Source organism: Gymnogyps californianus, chromosome 1 (genome assembly GCF_018139145.2).
Source record: "Gymnogyps californianus isolate 813 chromosome 1, ASM1813914v2, whole genome shotgun sequence".
Taxonomy (NCBI): domain Eukaryota; kingdom Metazoa; phylum Chordata; class Aves; order Accipitriformes; family Cathartidae; genus Gymnogyps; species Gymnogyps californianus.
This window is the reverse complement of record NC_059471.1, coordinates 46,457,598-46,479,095: the sequence shown is the minus strand read 5'-3', so window position 1 is coordinate 46,479,095 and position 21,498 is coordinate 46,457,598. Positions and strand designations below refer to the sequence as shown.

The 21,498-nt window shown below is 36.2% G+C and overlaps 1 protein-coding gene across 1 annotated transcript in view; it reads left to right on the top strand.

Annotated features, from left to right (window-relative positions):
• Positions 1-20,234, top strand: part of MYCBP2 (MYC binding protein 2) — a 209,121-nt gene extending 188,887 nt beyond the window's left edge. Inside the window, exons 73-85 of the mRNA XM_050907348.1 lie at positions 2,046-2,329; positions 2,646-2,742; positions 5,830-5,949; positions 7,728-7,829; positions 9,538-9,666; positions 12,168-12,300; positions 12,571-12,674; positions 13,818-14,006; positions 14,500-14,607; positions 15,634-15,843; positions 17,875-17,982; positions 18,188-18,353; positions 19,432-20,234. Coding sequence (XP_050763305.1) covers positions 2,046-2,329; positions 2,646-2,742; positions 5,830-5,949; positions 7,728-7,829; positions 9,538-9,666; positions 12,168-12,300; positions 12,571-12,674; positions 13,818-14,006; positions 14,500-14,607; positions 15,634-15,843; positions 17,875-17,982; positions 18,188-18,353; positions 19,432-19,547 — 1,866 coding nt within the window. The 3' untranslated portion in view covers positions 19,548-20,234. The remainder of the gene's footprint in view (positions 1-2,045; positions 2,330-2,645; positions 2,743-5,829; positions 5,950-7,727; positions 7,830-9,537; positions 9,667-12,167; positions 12,301-12,570; positions 12,675-13,817; positions 14,007-14,499; positions 14,608-15,633; positions 15,844-17,874; positions 17,983-18,187; positions 18,354-19,431) is intronic.
• The last annotated feature ends 1,264 nt before the right edge of the window (positions 20,235-21,498 follow it).

The window sequence follows — 21,498 nt, the reverse complement described above, 5'->3', positions numbered from 1 at the left end:
TTGTGTGTCCTAATGGGAGTCTTCTACATAAGCACACGGCCTTCATTTTGGAGTGATGTTGCGAAGGATTCTTCAGTGAATCTGAACTTCACAGTATTCAGTGAACCTTACTTCACAGTAGCCCAATTGTTCATGTTTTCAACAGATTCATCCATGTCCTGTTATGTATGTTCAGTTTGTCAGGTATTTCCTTTCTGTTGCAATGACTAAGAATTCTCTTTTTTAAGATGAAAGTTCAGAGTCTGAAGTTGGCACTGCCTTGTGACTGGCAGTACTTAAATTTAGACCAGTGTTATGTATTACATTCCAAAAAAGAGACTTCTTAAAGTTCATGTATTACATTTGTCTATTTTATTTATAAAGAACAGCATCATCCAGAATTATTACATGTAATTGCAGAACCAGAGGTGCTGCTTTTAAATATCAGAGTTGTTAATTTCCCATTTCTCAAATGAATGAAGTTTAAAAGCTAGTTTATTTATTTATTGCAAATAAGAATTCTGTATAAAAAGCAGTTAAATTTTCAGGTGTGGAAGGAAGCTAGTGAGGTGACTGCTTATTTTTTAGTAAGCTCTCATGCCACTTCATTGAGGGGAAGGGGTCTGAGAGAGCTACACAGTTACCCCCCTTGTAGGGGTAATCACACTAATGTCTTGCCAAAACATCATAACAGATGAAGCAGAGGCTTCACTGGTTGAGATTAGACCTTGAATGAGTAGAGCATGCTTGAAATGTCTGTCAAATGGACAGGACCTAAAAATCCAGTGTTGTTTGGGTATTTCATATTATGCACATATAGTGCCCATATAGCCCATATAGGTAAGATGAGAGGTTTTTAATTAGTAGTGTCTGTTATTGATCTGGCATGAGTCCTTAGCATGTTCGTCTTACACTCAGGCTATGAGTGTAGGAGTGTGGAACTAGACAATTCCTTTCTAGTCTTGGTATCCTCAGGTAGAGTTTTAATATCTGTTCTTTCTGAACTTGAATGTTGTGTCTGAGTAGATGTGTATTTATATGCACATAATATAACAAATATATAGACATAAAATATTTGCTTTAGTACAGTTAATGCACTAGCTTGTTGTTACTAGCTGGTATGCCTTCTCTAGGTGGATTTTTAGTTCCTGTTTCAGAAGTTTTTATGTCTCATATTCTCTACTTTTCTTTTTCCAATTTTTTGAACTGTTACAGTGTCACATCTCAACTTGCCTGGAGGCAGATACTGCCCCACTTAGTAATTCTGATATATTGCAGATATGCAAAATACTGTTTTTTTCTTACATTTTTTCTTTACATTTTGTAAACAGTTTTTCAAGAGAACATTGAAGGCTTGAGAAATTAGATATGAAATGTTAACTCCTTAAGCTTTCATACATCCTGATTTGGACCAAACTTTGCATGATATAGCCAATTTCAACCCCAATTCCACCAGCTGGTGAGGTTGAAGCATATCATTTCAAGACAGCTCCTGTTAGATCCAGAGCAATTGGCACAGATTTCCTTTTCAAAAAATTCTAGTTAGAATATCACAAGGAAAACTAGAGGAGGGGGAAAAGAGTATCATGATTGTCAGTACCTCCAGGCAAGTACTCCTGTTTTCAGAAGTCTAAAGTGTCTCTAACGGTTCTACCACAGAGTTTCTGACATCTCAAGATTATATCTGAAGATATATATCTAAAGATTATATGCAAAGTGGGTAACATGTCTGTAACGTGCAAGCAAATCAGAGTTGTACAAACTTCTGTATCACTGTTATCGTAAGTCCAGTACCAAGCATATTTTTATTATTATATGAAGACTAAGTATTGTTTGAGTGAGATTGGTTCTGGACTCTTTGGCCTTGTCTCACTGAGTATATTAATAAACACTTCAAAGCAAGAAAGAAACCTTACAGAATTTCTTACAGGTGTGATTTAAGTACAGAAAGTAGATTCAATCCTTCTTACTGAAATAACTTGTGAAGAAGAAAGGCTTTATTTGATTTTGCTTGAAAACTTGAGCTGTCTTGGTAAGAATTGTGGTGTTCTGATTTTTTTCTCCAGGTAACATCATTACTAAGACGTGTTTTGCCCGAGGTAACCCCTAGTCGCCTGGCTAGTATTATAGGAGTGAAGTCTCTTCCACCAGCAGATATAAGTGATATCATTCACTCAACAGAAAAAGGAGATTGGAATAAACTAGGTATCTTAGACATGTTTTTGGGATGCATTGCCAAAGCTCTCACTGTACAGCTAAAAGCCAAAGGAACTACTATAACAGGGACAGCTGGCACTACTGCAGGCAAAGGAGTTACTACAGTCACACTTCCAATGATCTTCAATTCCAGGTTTGTTTAAAAATATGTATATATTCTCAAGCTAAAGGCACAAAATAATTACATTCTTTGAAGTCAGTTATGTTGTCTTTTATAATCTTTGTTTTATAAATGGAAAAAATGTATAACACTTCGACAGTATAAGTCATGTTACTAGTGAGTTTGATGTTAAAAAAAAAAAAAAAGCCCCCAAAAAACCCACAACCTACCATATGCTGAATATGTGCACTATTTGCTGAATATGTGCACTATTTCTTTGTGGTGGCTTTTGACAAATAGTAACTAATTACTTGGATTAATTTCATGTATTACCATATGTCCTTTGCAGCTACATTCGGCGAGGTGAAAGCCATTGGTGGATGAAGGGTTCAACACCTACACAGATTTCAGAGATCATTATTAAACTCATTAAAGACATGGCAGCAGTAAGTTTCTATCCTTTAAATGTGTGGAGGATATTCAAATATTTCTGATAATGAAGAGTACATTTTTTTCATTACGTTCTATTACAGTTAGTATTGGGTTGAGCTGTTAAATGTGAATTGGTCTCAAGAAGAAAAAGGTATAGTCTTCTGGGTGGAGTCTAGGCCCAGGAGTAGTAGGAACTGAGTTCTGATTCTGCTAAACAGAAATCCAGTATTGAAATAAGCTTTTAAATAAGTCACTTGTACCAGAAATTTAAGAAGTAAACAATAATTGTGTGTCATTTTGTACATTATTAACTTAGAAGCCTAATTTTTTAAGTCTTGAGCATTCAGAACTCCAACTGAAAAGTAAAAAGTGTATGTGGAGTAAGAGAATAGCCTTGTTTTCACGTAACTATATGTAGATTTTATATGTGGAGTTTCTGGTTAAGACTGCATGTTAAGATTGACTTCTTTCAGTCTTACTGAAATCTGCATTTATAGTAGTTTATTACTTTAACCATCTGGGCTGAAGTTTTCCATATCTGTGTCTGCTTCAGGCAAGTTTTTTGGCAGAAGAATTTGATGAAAAGTGATTCAGCTACTTCCCAGAAACAATATTGGCAAAAAAAAATAGGTTTTGTGTATGTTTAGGGGAAAGGAGTTTAGTTGGGAGGTTGTTTTTGTTTTCCTTAATTCTGTACCTATTTCAGTGAGATACTCTAAATGACCCAGATTTTCCTCTGTGATTACCCTTTGAAAGCTGTTTCAGTATGTTCAGCTTTGGAGTCCTATTTTCTAAACCATTCACTGTGCTTAGATTAAGGAGACCCTTTCTTGAAGTTGCTGATGTGGACAGGAATTCTCTGCAGTTGCTACTGTTGATTCTGACCACAAGATTTCAGAATCTCACAATTCAGCTTTAGTTAAGAGTTACAATTAAAGTGTGTCTCGTACCTCAGCAGTGCTGGCCCATGCATAAAATGATCACTTAGTCTTTGCTTCAGTTGCTCCAGTGACTAGAGGGGAAAGGTCTGTTGTAGGTACCACTGTGATTCCACATGATGGATTTTTGTTTCTGCTTACTTTATCAACATTTTAGGAAATTGCATGTAAAAACTAGGACCAAAAAAAAAATAGCAGATACAAAGACAAGTACGCAGAAGATAGTAAATACCAGGATTAACATGGTGCCTCCTGTATGTATATGTCCATATGTTTTTCTCAGGCACCCCACTTCTTTCAGTGTGTAAGATGCAACATATATTGGGAATGAATTGGGGGGGGGGGTAATTTGTTCAAGATTTTTTTTTTTTTTTTTTTTTTTTTTAAAGGGTTGTTGCCAGTATCATTTGTAGCCATTGTTGCTAGGTATGCTTTAGGTAAGTGGGAAAACATCAGGGAAATAGTGGATTCTCTTCTGCAGCATCTTTAAATAGTACTGGGCAAGTCTTTTGTAGCAAACTCTGTGGTCTTTGTTTTATGGGATTCTGGCTCCCATGATGATGGGAGAGCCTATCCCTTAATGAACAGCTGATTAAAACTAAGCTGAGCAGAGGCCTTTGCCAGGAATAAAAGACAGAGATTAGTAGGAACAGAAAATGGCTGGCTGACTAGAATCAGATGTTTGTATTTTTGTCTAAGCAGCTCCTCTAGCCATTCAGGACCTTCACCCATGCAACTGTTGCATTTGCTAATATCTGGTTCTCCAAAACCATTGCAGAAGTTAGTAGGAAAGTTCGTAAAGCTCTGGAGTCAGATATGGCAACTTGTATGCATATCCAGAGTATGCTAGGCTCCATCTCCCACATACCTGATAGTTTTCCAGTAGTGTTGGCTGTTGGGTATACTGGTGTGGGTCTTGAATTCTCTTGTTTAAGCCATTCTACTTGGAATGAATATGTAACTATTTATTAGAAAAAAGAAAGGGATCAAGTCAGTCAGATAAAGTGTAGTCCTCTCAGATGCGGATATAAATCCCCCTCTCAGTAGATTCTGAATTGCTTACTTAAAGTGTAGCAGCTTCTAAAGGAATGATTGGGACTGAGTTTACTCTAAAGTATTCAGGAACCAAACAATATCCTCCTCTCGTCTTGTATGAAGAAGAGATCTGAACTTTATTCCCTTTCATTCTAGATGAGGGAAACCTGACTGAGGCTGTTCAAGGGTGGGAGTAATAACATTTTTTGATTATGTTTTGTAAGGGACCTCTGTGGTTTAGGCATGCTCAAAACTTGTTCGGGAGTTCAGCCCTGTTACCCAAAAGAGGGTGGAGGAATAGAGAGGTCCTAGTTTAAAAACCTTTCTTTGAGGCTTTTTAGAGCTGCTAATTATCAGTAGGGTGACATCAGTCTTACTAGCCACTTTATAAGAATTACAAATGTGATTCCTTTCACTTTTTCAACATTTGCAATATGTAGGTATCTACATCTGAGTTAGTCACTGTAGCTTCCTTCTTAAAGTCCAGTGAGTCTCAATTATTTCTGTCACCTTTAGCATGAGGTGACATTCTAATTTTAGAAATTTAGAGATTACATTAAGAATTTAAGGCTTCAGCAGTCTCTGAATCGGGAACTTCAGGGTATGAGTCAGTGCCATAGGCTCAGAATCTTTAAGGTTGGTTTGGAAAGTATGCTATAGTTCTGATGTTTCCTATGTACTCCTCTTTTTTTCTTTCAAATGTAGAAACTGTGGAGAGTATTCAGGAAGGCCGAGCTAGGCGAGTGAAGTTGATTTCTCTAGGAACCCACTGTAATCTGTGTGTTCAGTCACTTATTTGTGCTCCAGCTCTGCATCTTTCTCCGGGGAAGGCTTTAGGAATATGCCCTTTCATTCTTCAAATCATATGCCCTCTACCTCTTCCAAGTTAGTTATTCCAATTGTTGCTCAAAGACTACCTCAGCCAGTCACCTGAGTACTTGAGGGCTAATTTTTACCAGATCTATCTGATTTGAAAACACCTGATTTGTCAAAGTCATCCCTGACTTCCTCTTTTTCTATTCTAACTTGAGATCCTAACCTGATGTTGCTTGTAGCAGCTCTAATTACAGTTTTAGTTGTTCTTAATATTAATAAAAGCTGTAATAAATTGAGTTTCCTCTTTAACAGGGTCATCTGTCGGAAGCTTGGTCCCGTGTGACAAAGAATGCTATTGCTGAAACCATCATAGCTCTGACCAAAATGGAAGAAGAATACAGATCACCAGTGAGGTGCATTGCAACAACCAGAGTAAGAACTTTACTAAACTTAACATTAATTCATCGTAAATGTGCAGTAGGAGCCCATCCAAGAGCCTTCCTATATTTTAGAAAAAACTTCCTTATACAGGTTGTTTCAGGAAACAATGCATACAGTGTACAGTTTATATTCTCCAAATCTAGCTGTGTGCATAATGGACAAGTATCCTAAGGCAATCACTGTTTGTCCTAATAAAAGTCTTGCTTTCTTTGTGTCACAGCGGATTGAGTTTTCTTCTTTGTGGCAGAAATACACCAGTAAAAACTGAATTTTGATTAAATATGTATCTTGGGTACCTCCCAAGTAATGCAGAATAAGTGTTATGCTTATACATTTGGGGTTTTATCCTTGAGGTAATTCTGCTTTAAGTTTGTGATACTTGCCTTTTACTAAATTTATGAGATCATCTGCATGGAAAATGGCACAATATGTATCAGCTGTCTTTTTCCAGCTCTCTGCACAATTATTTTAAGTGGTTTGACTTCTGGGTCATCAGCTGCCACATCTCAAGGCTATTATGAAAACACTCAATAACAAACATTCTCTAGGACAATTAAGCTAAGCTTCGTCTGTGTTTTAGTCTCAAAATGAAAAATCATTTGCTGAGCCCTTTGTTATTCACCTGGGTTGTTTTTTTTTTCTTTGTCTTTACTTCTTGCATGACTCTCTATAGAAACTTGGACTAACTTAACCTTAATAGATTGCTTGAAATACCATGAAAAGCATACTTGTAAATTATGATATTCCTACCATCTTAGGGAGTACAGATTTTGGCTTTTCAAGCATAATAATTACATGTAAAAGAAGAGGTTTGCAATGGTTACAAGCATTTGACACTCATGTTGTTTCCGTCTTAAAAGGCTGTGCCAGTTGTCCTTTTCATCCCCTTACTCATATATTCTCTGCATTTTGGAAGACAGAGTTTCAGAGTACCACTAGCTCCTGCTGTCACTGTGTTAGTTTAATCAGGTCTCAGAGCAGCCCTGAATGTCAGCCTAGCTCACCTTGTGAATGAACTTAGTTCTGTCGTGGAGGTGTGCATTTTTGGGGGGAGTCCAGCAGAATTTTTCAATTAAAGCCATTTTGTTCAAATCAAACCTTTGATCCAAAACTATTGCAAAATGCAGCTGTCAAGTGCATTTCAGTTTGGGTTGCAGGCCTACCGACAAATTATCCTCATGTAGCTTCTCTCTTTACGATTTCACTGCAGTCAATGGAGAGGAAGAGGGAAAAGTTTCCTCTGAAGAATAGTTAGCTCAGAACCCTTTTCTAGGTAATCTCAAATGCCCGTGCAGTGAGGAGAGAACATAGGGAAACCAATCTCATTGAGCTAAAGTTTTGTTGTTTTGGTGGTTTTTTATTAGTCTGTGTCCTTGAATTTCTTCTTCTCCCCCAAAGCCTGCCATGTTTGGGAGTGATATGCAAGTCTGTATTTGCCATATTTCTCTATAATATACTCTGGTTGATCTTTCTTCACTGTTTCTCTCTTGTGTGCTAACTAATGTATTTATGACCATAAAGTGACATACCTGAAAGAAACAAGGTAGCTCCCAAAAGTTCAATGAGTTTTATTGTGTGCTTGACTTCTTCTGGAAAAGAAAAAACTTGCATTGTATGGGCAGGCTTCAGCTAACGATGATACAGTTTGCAGGTAACAGTGACATTCTTGTCTGCCAAAGTTTATATTTTTGGTATTTGGGATTTTTTTTTTAATTTTTTTTTTTTTTTAGTATTTCTAAAACATTTAATTCTACCTTGCCTTTCAATAGCTATGGCTGGCCTTAGCATCCCTCTGTGTACTTGATCAGGATCATGTTGATAGACTATCCTCAGGAAGATGGATGGGAAAGGATGGACAACAGAAACAGATGGTGAGACTGAAAACCATATCTTCTTGTGTTTATTTTGATTTATGCAGTAGTCAAAGAATTTAGAATAATGATAGGGAAAGGTAGAGTTGGCCTAACTTTATTCCTCCCTATTGTCCCCAATGGAGATAGTACATACATGTTTGAAGTATTTGTGTTCTAGACAAGCACTACTTAGAAAACAAAAGTTCCAACTTAAAACAAGAAGGTAGCAATTCTGCTGGCATTCAGGATGGAGCAAGGCCTTCCTAACACCTGTAGCATGGATTTTTGAGAGCAGATTGACTCAGTTAATATGACACCCTCTATAAGAGCTTTTTTCTTTCTATCTGGATCTCTGTCACATAATAAAGTCAATTCTTTTGTGTTCCTCAATAACTTTTCCATAATTTAGCTTCCTTTTCCCCATGTCAGTAGACAGTGATTACCCCAAAGAGAAACAAACTCTTTCTAACTGAATTTAGTAAAGCTACCATTTACCCAGAGGATTTACAAATTTAATATGGAATATGATGGATTAATCGAGTTTCTGTCTATATTTTTTCAGTATCACAAAAAGCTTAAGATTTTTTTAATTCAAATCTGGAAAGAACAAAATAATGAAGCTGGTCTCTTTATAACTTGGTTAGGTGGGTCCCTGCGGGAGGCAAGGGAATATTGTTCCTTCCCGCTAGCAGCTGAGGATGCTTAGCGCAAAGAAGCCTCCAAAGCAGTTTAGTGTAGGCAAAAGGCAAATACAGGAGAGACAGAGCTGCAGCAGCAGCAGGGACTAAAACTCTACTGAGAGAAGGACACAGACACAAAGGTTTCTGAGGTAATTAAGAAAGTCAAGGGACTTTTGTAGAGCTTTGGAAATGTCAGAAGAGTAGCCAAGACATCATCAAGCAGGGATACAAGCTGCTGAACCCAGCACAAAACTCCCCAATCCTATTTTATACCAGGATATTCAAATGTTGAGGTGAACTGTGTGCCCCGCTACCCAGGACTGCTGTTGAAAGGATTCTGTTCTAAGTTGCATGAGCAATATCCTGGAAACCACATGTTCTGGGAGTACGATGGAAACTTGTTCTCAGGCATATGCATGTGCATAATCAAAGTCTGTCATTGAACTCTATTTGTACAGATATTTTGAACTGCAAAACAGAACTGTGTTGAATTTTTTAAAAAATTATATCAGTAGAGCAACTTAATTTTATGGTGGATTTTGAAGTTTGTTACTTCGACCGTATTCTCTCTGAGTTATAGATGACCTACAGCTTTGATTAGATGTTTGAGCAGAGTAAACATACCATATCAAAGTAATTAACGGTAAATATCGTGCATGTTGACTGACCTGAGTACTCATATCTCTGAACTTTTCTGTTAACGTTTCCATAACCCGTTGTTGCCACATAAATCTTTTCTCAGACTAGTTGAAAATGATGTCTCAACCATATTGTTGAAAAACACATTTTTGCTACATCATGCAAAATATAAGATGAAGAATATCAGAAGAACTGATATCGTAAATTGGGGCTTTTTGTGTCCAGGAGTAATTGTTTAGCTACTGATTATTCTAAAGATACAATTAATAGTCTAAACAAGCTCTTTATCCCTCCTTATTAATTTGGGGGGGGGAGGGTCACTGGGGGAGAATAAAAACAGATGCTGAAAGGAAATGAGGGATTTAATAAAGAGAGAATTATTTCATATTTTTTCTTAATTTTTTCAGCCAATGTGTGATAACCATGATGATGGTGAAACTGCCGCAATCATTTTATGTAATGTCTGTGGGAATTTGTGTACAGATTGTGACCGATTCCTTCATCTCCATCGGCGAACAAAAACTCATCAGAGACAGGTAGAGTATACATGACATCACGTTGTACGCACTGCATACACCGTGTGCATTTCCCCAATTAATATATAAGCAAAAGGCAGTAGCAAGAACCAAATCTGAAAAGGGGTTTTTTTTTTGTTTGAGATGGGATAGATAAGTTTCCATTCAATGCTTTTTAGTTGTTTTTAGTTAAATTCTCTTGTCCTTTATCTTTTGAAGAAGACTGGAAAATCATGTAGCAGTCCCTAATTCTAACTCTTATGCTACATCAGCTTTCTTCTCTATTGTTCTAACATTGTTTAGGAACATTTTTTAGGAAAATCTAGGAACTGTGTAGACTTTCTTAAGTATACGTTGGTTCTTTATTCCTGTGAAATGATATCTCCTTTACTACTTCTATCATATAAGTCAGTGCTTGTCAACCCCTTAATTTTTAATGTATATATGTTTTTTAATATCCAGGAAGACCACTTGACAGCAAATATTCCTACTGGTTCCCTTATGTCAGTCTTCTCTTACTTTTCAGTATTCCTCCAGCTCTCACTGTCTTTTCACAGAGAAATATGTTGTCATATCCATAAGCTTGAAAATTTCCTGATTTCTTTTGATTTTGTTTTTAGGATTGAAACATCTTTCCTCTTTGACTTACCTAGATGAGTTTTTACAAATTGCTTTTTACTCTGCTGATTAGTGTTCTTTCATGTTATTCTCTTACCTTCTTCATCTCTAAACCTGAAACTACATTGTCCTTGGAATACTTCTTTTTCTCCTTTAAATTAATGTTGAAGAGGCCTTTACTTCTGAAACTACTGAAGATTTCCTCTTTCTTGACGCTGTTTTTCTTTTATGTTTGTTGTGGTCTTTTATTTTCCCCTTTCCCTCTGACTACTTATGCTTGTACAAAGGCTAAAATAACACACCTCATTAATAAAGTTAATTCAATGGAAATTATTCCTCTTTTCCCTCTCCTAGAGTGCATCTACATTCGTTTTTTAGTTAGGATCAGGAATGGACTTTTGAATCAGATCTCCTTACCATGCTTTGATTTGTGTTATAGAGCAGCAGTGGAGTGCATGAACTGGATTGCTTTCAGGTGAAACTAAAAACAACAAAAAAAGATAGATGCAGGGACACACTGCTAACGGTCATTCAGTGCCAGGGATCAGCTAGCCTAGAGCAGGCGTGATGTAAACTTCAGATCACTGGCACTGAGTTTCACTCTACAGATCTCGTTCTTGGTGCCTCAGCATTTGCAGCATAGACTCAGCCTGGAAGTTCGACGTGGATCTGTTATCTTCTATTTCTTAGCCAGAATCTTTGCAATCCCCTTTGAAATTTTCCTGTTCTGTCATCCTAAGATGATGATTTTATATGTCTGCTCTTCTGTCATGGCACAGCACAGTCTAGTCTCATTTATTTTTCTGGTTTCTCCTATATAGCCTGTTCAGATTACAGTTGATAAAAAGTAAGTTCTTATCTCAGAAGTCCTCACATCTCTCCTTTGATCTGTCCAAAATAGCTACTTATCAGATTTCCTATTTACTTCTGAAAGCATGTTTAAGCTTTTACTCTTTATTCACCACCTTTACCTTTACATCTCTCATGTTAATCCCCTCAATCTAAATTTTAAGTTCTGTCATGTTCCCTGTCTCCTGTTTTCTGTTAGCTTCCTGGTTTTTGTCCAGCTTCGGTCATACATACCTCTTTAATGTATTTTCTCTCCTTCCAAGAAAGGACAGCCTGTAAGTTACTAACAACCTGCTTATGCGAATCCTTTGTGAAGCAATTAGGGGTTTTTTCCTGATTCTAATAAGAATTAAAACAAAGTTTAAATTGAGTGTATACATCCATACCCAGGAAAATTCTAACTTTTATTGCATTGCAGGTGAAATGAATGAAAACAGAACTGCCTTCAAAACTTAGGAAAGGAGAAACAGAAGAGACTGTATAAAGTCCACTAAGGATCTCATGCAGTTTTTTTTTTGCAAAAATGTTATATTTTCCTCATTGTAGCCAAAAGCATGCACTGTGTATTTATGTGAAAGCAAAACATATTAGTGTTACACACTTACATAATTGTTATTATATAGTACATATTATTAAGACCATAATTATCAATGTTGCTTTGATAAACTACTAGCATGGTTATGTGAAGATATTTCTAATGTTATCTTGTGCTTTTAATATACTGTGGCCTACTGGATGAGTTGAATAGTAGTTATGAAGGCCAAGCTCCGTATTTTTTAAATTAGAAAAAATGTTGTGCAGCTCTCTTCTTAGCATTGCTGCACTATTGTTTCCCAGACATGTTAGCTCAAGTGTTAATTTTATATATTTTTAAAAACTCAAAGCCTTTCTCTATCCATTCTGCAATACGTACAAATTATGGAATGCATTAAAAAAAAGTAGCTTGCAGTAGACAAACTCTGCAGAATCTGTAAAACATCTGATGAAAATCCAAAGAGACAGTGACAAAAATAACATAGAGATGCTATTTATTATCTGTTTGGTTAACCTGACAGGTATTCAAAGAAGAAGAAGAAGCTATCAAAGTTGATCTCCACGAGGGTTGTGGTAGGACCAAACTTTTCTGGCTGATGGCATTAGCAGATTCTAAAACTATGAAGGCTATGGTGGAGTTTCGAGAACAGACAGGTAAAACACGACTGTTATTACTTGCTCTTTATCCTGATTATTTTTACCTTTTACATGAGCATTTGTCCCAAAAAAAACCAGTTGGGGTTTTCACCTGCTTCAGGGCAATGCTTTTAATTGTTTGTTAATAAAAATAAAATAGTTTGACTGTGTAAGAATTGCTGTTTTTCTGGTTTTCTGTGATTGTTGTTTAGATGTCTGTTGTTAGAATATCAGTCCCTTATGTTTCATTACAACAATTTTCGTTTTTGTTTACTTTTGCGGACCTAGGCAAACCGACCACCAGCAGTTCTGAAGCATGTCGTTTCTGTGGTTGTAGGAGTGGAACAGAACTATCAGCAGTGGGAAGCGTTTGTTCTGATACAGATTGCCAGGTGCGTATTAACAAATATCAATGATCATGAATTACATGAATAGAAGGGACTGCGGGATCAAATTGATTCCTTATTTTGAGTAAACCTTGTTCATCCCAGTGGTCCATTTTAAATCGGACCTCTCATATGAAAAGGTTTGAGTATTGAATATTATATTGTAATTCAAATACTTCCGAGTTTGTAAATGTTTAGTTTAATTACAGGCTACAAACACCAATAGTCATCCAAAATACTGGATAGTTTCATTATTCTCTTCAAAAGTATCTCAAGTTTTCACAATAGTGTTCCAAGTATAAAGTAAAATATACACTGTCAACGTAAGCTCTAGTGTACTGAAAAGCTTGATAAAAGTACTTTGCTTAACAGCCTGTTTATTATGTGAGCACAGAACATTTAAGACTTGGCCAGGTTTGTCAACTGTATCCATGTGTCCTGAGTGTTTTTGTGCCCTACAGCACAGGTACAATTGGCAGAGGGCCAAATCCTAATCAGTTTCTTACCCCACCCTGTTTATTTCTGTTTATGTGTGGCAAATTTGTCTTCTCTTTTTCTCTCTCAGCCTATTGAATATATTATATTATTGTTATATTAATTCAGTTCAATTCATTGTTAGCTTCTGGGCAACTTGTATAAGTTTTCTACTTACTAGGGATAGGAATTAGAGGTAGTTAAAATACCATTTCCATATAAAAGTGCTTTATGCTGGTTAATGATCAGCTCATAATGTGTTCTTAAGAGTGGGTTACTTCATACCTTTCCTGAAGGACCTAAATCTGCAGATATCTTAAAGGCTGTTAATACAGGGCAAGCAACGTTTATGCAGGAGGCAGTTAATATACAAAATACACATGGAGGATTAAAGAATATTTCTCTTTATATTAAAATGAAAAGTTAAAATTTAAAAATTATGGCTTCATTATACCATTGCTATTCAGGAGTGACGTAAGTAAACGAAGGTATCCGTTCTACTTCAAGTACACAAAATGTGCAGTTTTTCCCAAGTACCTGCTGTAGCAGTAGGCAACATGAATCATGATTCTTTCGTCTTAGTTCATTGCACAAACCAGCAATCGTTCAAAAAGCAACACTATATCAAACCGTTCAGTGGAGGGGAAAAAAAGATTAATTATTTACTTTTAATAGGAGTATGCTAAAATTGCCTGCAGCAAGACACACCCCTGCGGTCATCCATGTGGAGGCGTTAAGAACGAAGAGCACTGTTTGCCATGCTTGCATGGCTGTGATAAGAACGCTACAACTCTTAAACAAGATGCTGATGACATGTGCATGATCTGCTTTACTGAAGCACTTTCAGCAGCACCAGCTATCCAGGTTTATCTTTTAAGAGATTAATATTATGGTTGTAATGTTAAGTGTAAAAGAAGTTAAAATATAAAGTCCTTCAAATTATACTCTTAAAAATTTCTGAACAGACACCGTAACAATATGCACATTACTTAAAAAGCTTTCTTCTTGTCTGGCATTACTGCTATTTCAAGAAAGCAGATTGTATCAATTTAGTTTGCTATGTCTACTTTATTAAAATATATGGTATTTTATAAATGAGAAAAACAACTGAGGTAATTAATGGATATACTTCATACACATTTCATAGAGCCACTGGTGGTCTTGGAGTGGAAAGGTTATGATTTTAACGACCATTTTATATTCTTTCTCTTTTTTAAGAAGAAAATAGGGGTCTTCTCGGCTTTTAAATAAATTAATTTTGGAATTGATATATGTTGCCACTTAAAAGCAAATAACTGCTTCTATTTTAGTGGTTAATGTAACTTCAGTGTTCACTTAGATGTATTCTTTTCTAAAGCTGGACTGCAGCCACGTTTTCCATTTGCAATGCTGTCAACGAGTACTAGAAAACAGATGGCTTGGGCCAAGGATAACTTTTGGTTTCATGTCCTGTCCTATTTGCAAGGTAAATGAGCTATGTGTTTACTGCCTAGGTCAAACAAGTTACCTAATACTGTCTTTGTTTTTCCTTTTTTTTTTTAATAATATATTGCTTGTGACAATATAAATTAGTTGTACGTCACTTGTTTCCTTAATTGCTCATGTCACTAAAGAAAGGGTATCACTGATGCATCGTTTTACCTTCCCCTACTGTTCCCTGAAGTAAGGGTCCTTTTAAAAAGACAGCATAATGCAGACATTATCTTAATGCGGTTTTATTCTTAGCACCATCAGCTTGTAAATTCTCAATATTTGGGGATGGCGGGGAGGGGAAGAAGTAATCTTAATGCACATTATCTGAAGCAGGAAACCTGGCTTCTCTATTTTACTAACCCCTTTTAAAGCTGCTTTGTTTTTCAGTATGAGGACAGAGCTGAAGAATATATGTACGTAGTTCAGCTTAAATTACTAAAAATTCCTCTTGTACTCTACGAAATCATAATTGCTGTAAGAAAAAGTGTATGATAGCTGCTGGGAAGGAGAGCACCTTAACACCCTAGGAATATGAAATTTGTGAATGGTCAGCCATTCTGCATGCTGTGTTTCTTCCTTCGTGCTGTATTTTGGTAATTTATGGCAATAGCTTTTGATCATTAAATGATAAAGAGCTGGCATAGAGGACTGTCAGTCATTATTCTTAATTGCTGAGCAGTAAGTCAAAAAGGACCAAAATTAGAGAAAACATACAGTCAGAATATTCCTGCGCTGTGTTGAATATTTCATGTACCCTTTACCATCCCTCTGTGGTTGTTACAGTCTGTTGTAAGGGCTGATGATTTCATATAACAAAAGGCCATACAAAAAGCATTCCTCGTTACTATTTTTGCAGCAAATAAAGTATATACTATATCAGCCATTTTTTGAAATGTCCACTGCCTGAGCTCTTAGGTTTTTATGACATCCATTACGCTATTTTTGTTTGACCATAATACAAATTATCCCAGCTATTGTAATAGACGCAAGACATTTTAATCAGTTTTTTTTATTTCAGAACAAAATCAATCATACAGTATTAAAGGATTTGCTTGATCCAATCAAAGAACTCTATGAAGATGTAAGGAGAAAAGCGCTAATGAGATTGGAGTATGAAGGGTTGCACAAGAGTGAGGCCATCACAACACCAGGTGTTAGATTTTACAATGACCCGGCTGGCTATGCTATGAACAGATATGCTTATTATGTTTGCTACAAGTGCAAAAAGGTATGACAATTAGTACTTTCTCAAACTAAATGTATGTTGTAGTTTCAAAAGTAATTTCTTAAAGAATGGAACATATATTTAATATATTGTGTATGGAGTAGGAAAGCAGGAAAAGAAATTGTTGTTAAATCATAATTTAAAAAAAAGTGTTGAGCAAATGAGATGTACATAGTGTTGTATCTTGTAAAGCTCAAAAGTATATACAGTTCAGAAACCAAAAGCATATTGAGGTGCTAGCCTTCTTAGAAGAATGTGCAGATGATACTGTGTTAGAACACCAACCATCCCTTTGTCCCACTTCCAACTCATACTTTACATGAACATTAGAATAGTATAAACATAGGTTTCATTCTAACTCTTTGATATGGAGAGTTCCTCGCTAAGATTCCACCTAAATATTACTTTTACCCAAGCTGGAGTTCATTGCAACTGCAGTAAACTGACTTTGGGGCAGAAGTGTTAGAAGAATGAAAAAGGAGTAGATGGAGGAAATGTGTGGTCTAGCCTGATGGACTCTGGATCATATATGTACAGTTTTCTTCAGGTAGAAAATATGAAATTTATCCAGAAGACAAAAATCGTATCCAAACAGCCCCTGGTTTCCCCACCAGTAGAGAAGAGACAAATAGTCTTTATCTATGGTTAGAGACTATGGTTAGAGAAATTTTGGATAACCACTGAACCCCCTCTTACTGCTTCTTTCATCTGAAGCTGATCTTAGTGCCTATCTTGATCACATCTTTTTCCTTTTTCCCTTAGAAAAGAATGGAATAAGGCAATTTCATGATAAAATTTTCAAGGGAAACCCCAATCATTTTTTTGTTAAATGGAAGTGCACAATTTGGAAATAAGAGGAGAAAGGATTAACTTCCATATGCTTGAGAAGAGCAGTAATGAATCCCTCTACCTCATAACTACACAGTTACTCAGTTCACTTTTGTTCCTGCCTCCCACAGTTAATCAATTTTCACTCCTCATCCTTTAGCAACTTGCCTACTGCCTTTTGTTCCTCCCTTACAAAAATAATATTTTTTCATCTTACTTCCTCCAGTTTTTAGCCTTGTCCCTGTTTTTCATCACACTTTCTTTCCATGATTTAATACTCAGTATTTCAATGTTTTCCTTATTGCCCTTTTTTTCCTTCCCTTGTATCTTGTTATCCTTTTCATACTGTGTCTATATGACTGAACAGCAACATTCAACTGTCTAATTTTTAACTTCTTTCCCTCCTCCAGCACCTGTTCACCCCAAACTACTACCTAATTCCCTGACATACATTCCATAGTACTCTCCCTTTTCTTTTTAGTCTGCAGATTTTGGGGGAAGGTGGGCTTCTTAAATTTTTCTTTCCTCATAGTTGCCCTGAGACCACCTTCCCTGTCCTTTTACAATCACTACAAAAAGGCGAGAGTTGCTGAGAGCAAGAATTTTGTGCATTGTCTAAGTAGTTAATAATATGGTAACAAAGGAAGTAAGGAAGTTACTCGTTGCCTTATCTCACTACTCCATGTGAAAACACTTTAGTATATGAGGAAATTCATCAGAGTTGGCAGTCTTACTTGGTGCATTTTTGTGCCCAGTGTGTCCTGGTAGAATAAGATGAGAAAGTAGAATGAATTTGTAGAAAATAGCAAAATTCTAATTATAAGGAATCCCACATGAGCATAACAACTGAGACTCCTTTAGGCTAGTAAAAAGCCCTCCTCGTAGAATATTTCTCTGCTGCCTTCAGCCTCAGTCCTGTCTTTCTTACATACAGTTCATAGAGCATCCAAATACTGTTTCAAAAGCCTTACAGTCACTTGCATAGACCAGAGTACGTTGCACAATTTTTGGTCTTGTTTATCCTGAGATTGAGAGACATTGTCTTAGTGCCTCAAAAACATGTATCTAGAGTCAGAGTCGAGAGTTACCAGAATAGTGGAGACTACAGTAATGGCCCTTATTCATCATTTTCCCCTTACAAATTGAATTTGTTAAAATAATAGTTGTCTCTGGTTTAACAACCAATCATTCCTGTATGAAATTTAGGCATATTTTGGTGGTGAAGCTCGTTGTGATGCTGAGGCTGGACAAGGCGATGACTATGATCCAAGAGAGCTTATTTGTGGTGCATGCTCTGATGTTTCAAGGGCTCAGGTAAGTAAAGAACTTGTATTCATGTTTTTGTTTCTTTCTGAAGCTCCGAGTACCTGAGCTGTACAATAATTCACAGTAATTTGTAATTATAGGTATTGTATAATATTGTATAATATTAATATATACTACAGAATGTAGAAATGTGTTGTTCGGATTGTTACAGCATGGCTACTTCATTTATTGGTGTTTGTTTTCTTTTGTTTAGATGTGTCCCAAACACGGTACAGATTTCTTAGAATACAAATGCCGCTACTGCTGTTCAGTTGCTGTTTTTTTCTGTTTTGGGACAACGCATTTTTGCAATGCTTGCCATGATGATTTCCAAAGAATGACAAGCATCCCTAAAGAAGAACTCCCACACTGTCCTGCAGGTAGTATTTTTATAAAGCAAATTTACCACACCGAATTCTGAGATTAGTAATCAGTTCTAATTGATATTCGTATCTTTTCTTGCTGATGATTTTTAGGAAAACCACAGGGCCAGTCATACAAATTTTAAATTCAGTATCTTGAATAATATTAGAATTGGTTTGTTCTAGGCATGCTTTTGATTTTTTGCTTTTCTGGCAATAAAACAGGCAATGTAATCACACTGATCCTTTAAACATTAGATACTTTGATACAGAAAGGCATTTCAATTTGCCTACACCAATTCAGACTCCAGGCGTGTAATGATGTGTTACAATTATATTGAAAAAATTGACACACTACTATTAAATGATATATCTGTAGTTAGGTACCTGTCATACCTGTCGTGCAAACTGTTGCCAGTGCCTTAGTTTCTAACTTCATGTGCCATTGACTTGATCTCAATAAATCACGTTATTTATCTTGCTGTTGGAAAAAAGTGAGATCTTTTTGATTAAGATATTTACATGAAAGAAGTAAAAAAAAAAAAAAAAAAAAAGACAATTCCTGATATAACCTTAGAATTATTTTTTTACTGCAGAGTATAAATTGTGTTCATATTTATTGATTTTGCTTTTAGATTGTGCTAATTGCTCCCACAGTATTAATGAGATGAAACTCATTTTGTGATTCTCCCTATAAGCTTTTTGCATTTTTTACTTTGAATTTGATTTATTTTAAATTACACAGCAGTTTGATTCCCCTCCCCGCCTCTTCACATACCGATTCAACATTTGACGTAACTGTTTTAAGGAGCCAACAGTTCTTGATCAAGTTTTGTCAGATCTAATTGAATGGTATTTTTTCCCTTGGCCTATTAAGCCTCTAGACTTCTTGCTTTAATTTGACTGTTTGAAAGCACCTTTCTATCTGCTGTTTCTTAAGCCTTCATTTTTGATGCCTTATAAGTTCATATTATAGACATATTACCTTCACTTAGTATGTGTTTTGAGGAAGTGTAATATATGTTTATTTACATCGAGTCTGCAAGCATTAATCTTCTCTTCTTTTCTTTTCCCCTCACCCTTAAATTCACTGTAGGTCCCAAAGGTAAACAACTTGAAGGAACAGAATGTCCACTTCATGTTGTCCATCCACCCACTGGTGAAGAATTTGCTCTGGGTTGTGGGGTTTGCAGAAATGCTCACACTTTTTAGACTAGCTTTTTTTTTTTACCAGAGCAAAACAGGTGCCCTCATCCCTCAAGTGTCCTGAAAATGAAGTCCAGCTGGGATGAGGACGGGACCATTTCATAACCCAGGTAAAAGGAGCAATTTACAGTGCAAGAAGGATGCCAAATACCATGTACATAATTCTTGCTGTGAGATATTGACATTTTTTGAACCGAGACATCAAAACTTGTGAGGTGTTTGCATGTGGCCATTACAGTCATCGGCTAGGAAACATTGGACATTTACAAATAAATAATTGCTATTAAAGGATCTGTGTGTCTGTGGACTATGAATGATGCTGGCTTTCAGGAGAAAGAAAAAAAATATTGATTATTGTATACTGACTTTTTGTAATCTTGTACAATTGTAACGCATCACAAGTGGGGATGGGAAAGAGGAATATTCTGGTTTATTTCCTAGACTGTTATTAAAAAAAAAATTGTGTTAGGAAGGCATAAATGTAACAGGTATCACGCTGTATATAAAGGTATCAATGTTTGTCCTGTATAAGAATTATTAAATTACAACAGCAGTTTCATTTAAACTTCTGGGTTATGTTTGAGCCTGAAATTTTAATGAAGTGCAATACTGAGTGTGCCTCATATCTTGCAGCTGTAAACATAATGGAATGTACATGTCAATAAAGCCACTGTACATTTTTATACAGTGAAAGTCTAATGAATGTGTAAGCCTCCATTTTCAGAAATGTTTTTTAAAATGGGGGGGCGGAGGAGGGGTGGTTCTTATAATTATTTCAGCAGGTTCTTTTAAAAAGTAGGAAAGCCTATTGGGTAAACTGGTGGCTATGGAAGTACTTAAGACATAAAGAGCACTGCTTAAATCTTTAAAAGAAAAGCTGGATAAACGTATGAGCATTCATATGAAGTATTGTACTTCCATTTCAGTTTCCAACAATGGTTTAAAACACAAAAGAAGACCCCATTTTAAATTATTTTTATCAGTTATTAAGACTCTTCAGTAAAATATCACCCCCACTTTTAGGACAAATAGCCTTTTGCCATGAATCCCAAAATGGTCATTTCGTAAGAGTCCCAAGTCCTCTGCTCCTCTACAGTGAAAAGCAAACTATAACTTCAAGTAAAGACATCTCACAGTTAAGATATTGGTAGATGGCATCCAGATAGGTCAGAGGACCTTGATCAGACTGGAACCATGGGATCCATCTGACCTAACTTCAGACATCTGTAATGTATATGTCTGTCTGCACTTTAGAATAGCTGGGGAAAAACACACCCCTCTGAAGTACAATTTATGTTATTCACAGTAGCAATGGGGGGGTAGGAGAGGTTGCAGGCATAGAGACAAAGGTTGTCAAACATAGGGCTTGGGCTAGACTTGCAAAGACATATGCCACATCATTTTTTTGAACAACTAACAGTCATCCAAACAACTGAACTTGTGACAGTGAGGAATTTTAACTAGTGGGTATCTATTTGGAAAGATATACATCAGGAGATAGGCTGCTTGGTAAGTTCTTTGGAATGTATTTGAAATAAATATGCTATATGAAGTAGAGAAAGCAACTAAAAGGCGGCTTTACTAGATTTGATTATGACTGAAAGGCAGTTTAGATGAAACCAACCATGAAGTGACAACATTCATGATTCTGAAAGGAGAGGAGAGAGAAAACAAGGTAAAGAAATTATATTTAGTAAATTGACAGAAGTCTTAGGTAAGATCCTGTAGGAATCGAGTGTAAAGAAAAAAATTATTTAGGGGAGTTGACGTTTTCTTTAGAACAACCAGCTATACTAAGATCACAGCCAGCAGCTATCCTAGTGCAAACAAAGGATATACCTTGTACTAAGTAGTCAGCTTGGCCAAGTCAGGAATTATATATTTAGAAAAAAAAAAGGAAACAAAATCAAATTACTACAGATGAATAGCAGGGGGGGAAAGGTACAAGACAAAACTT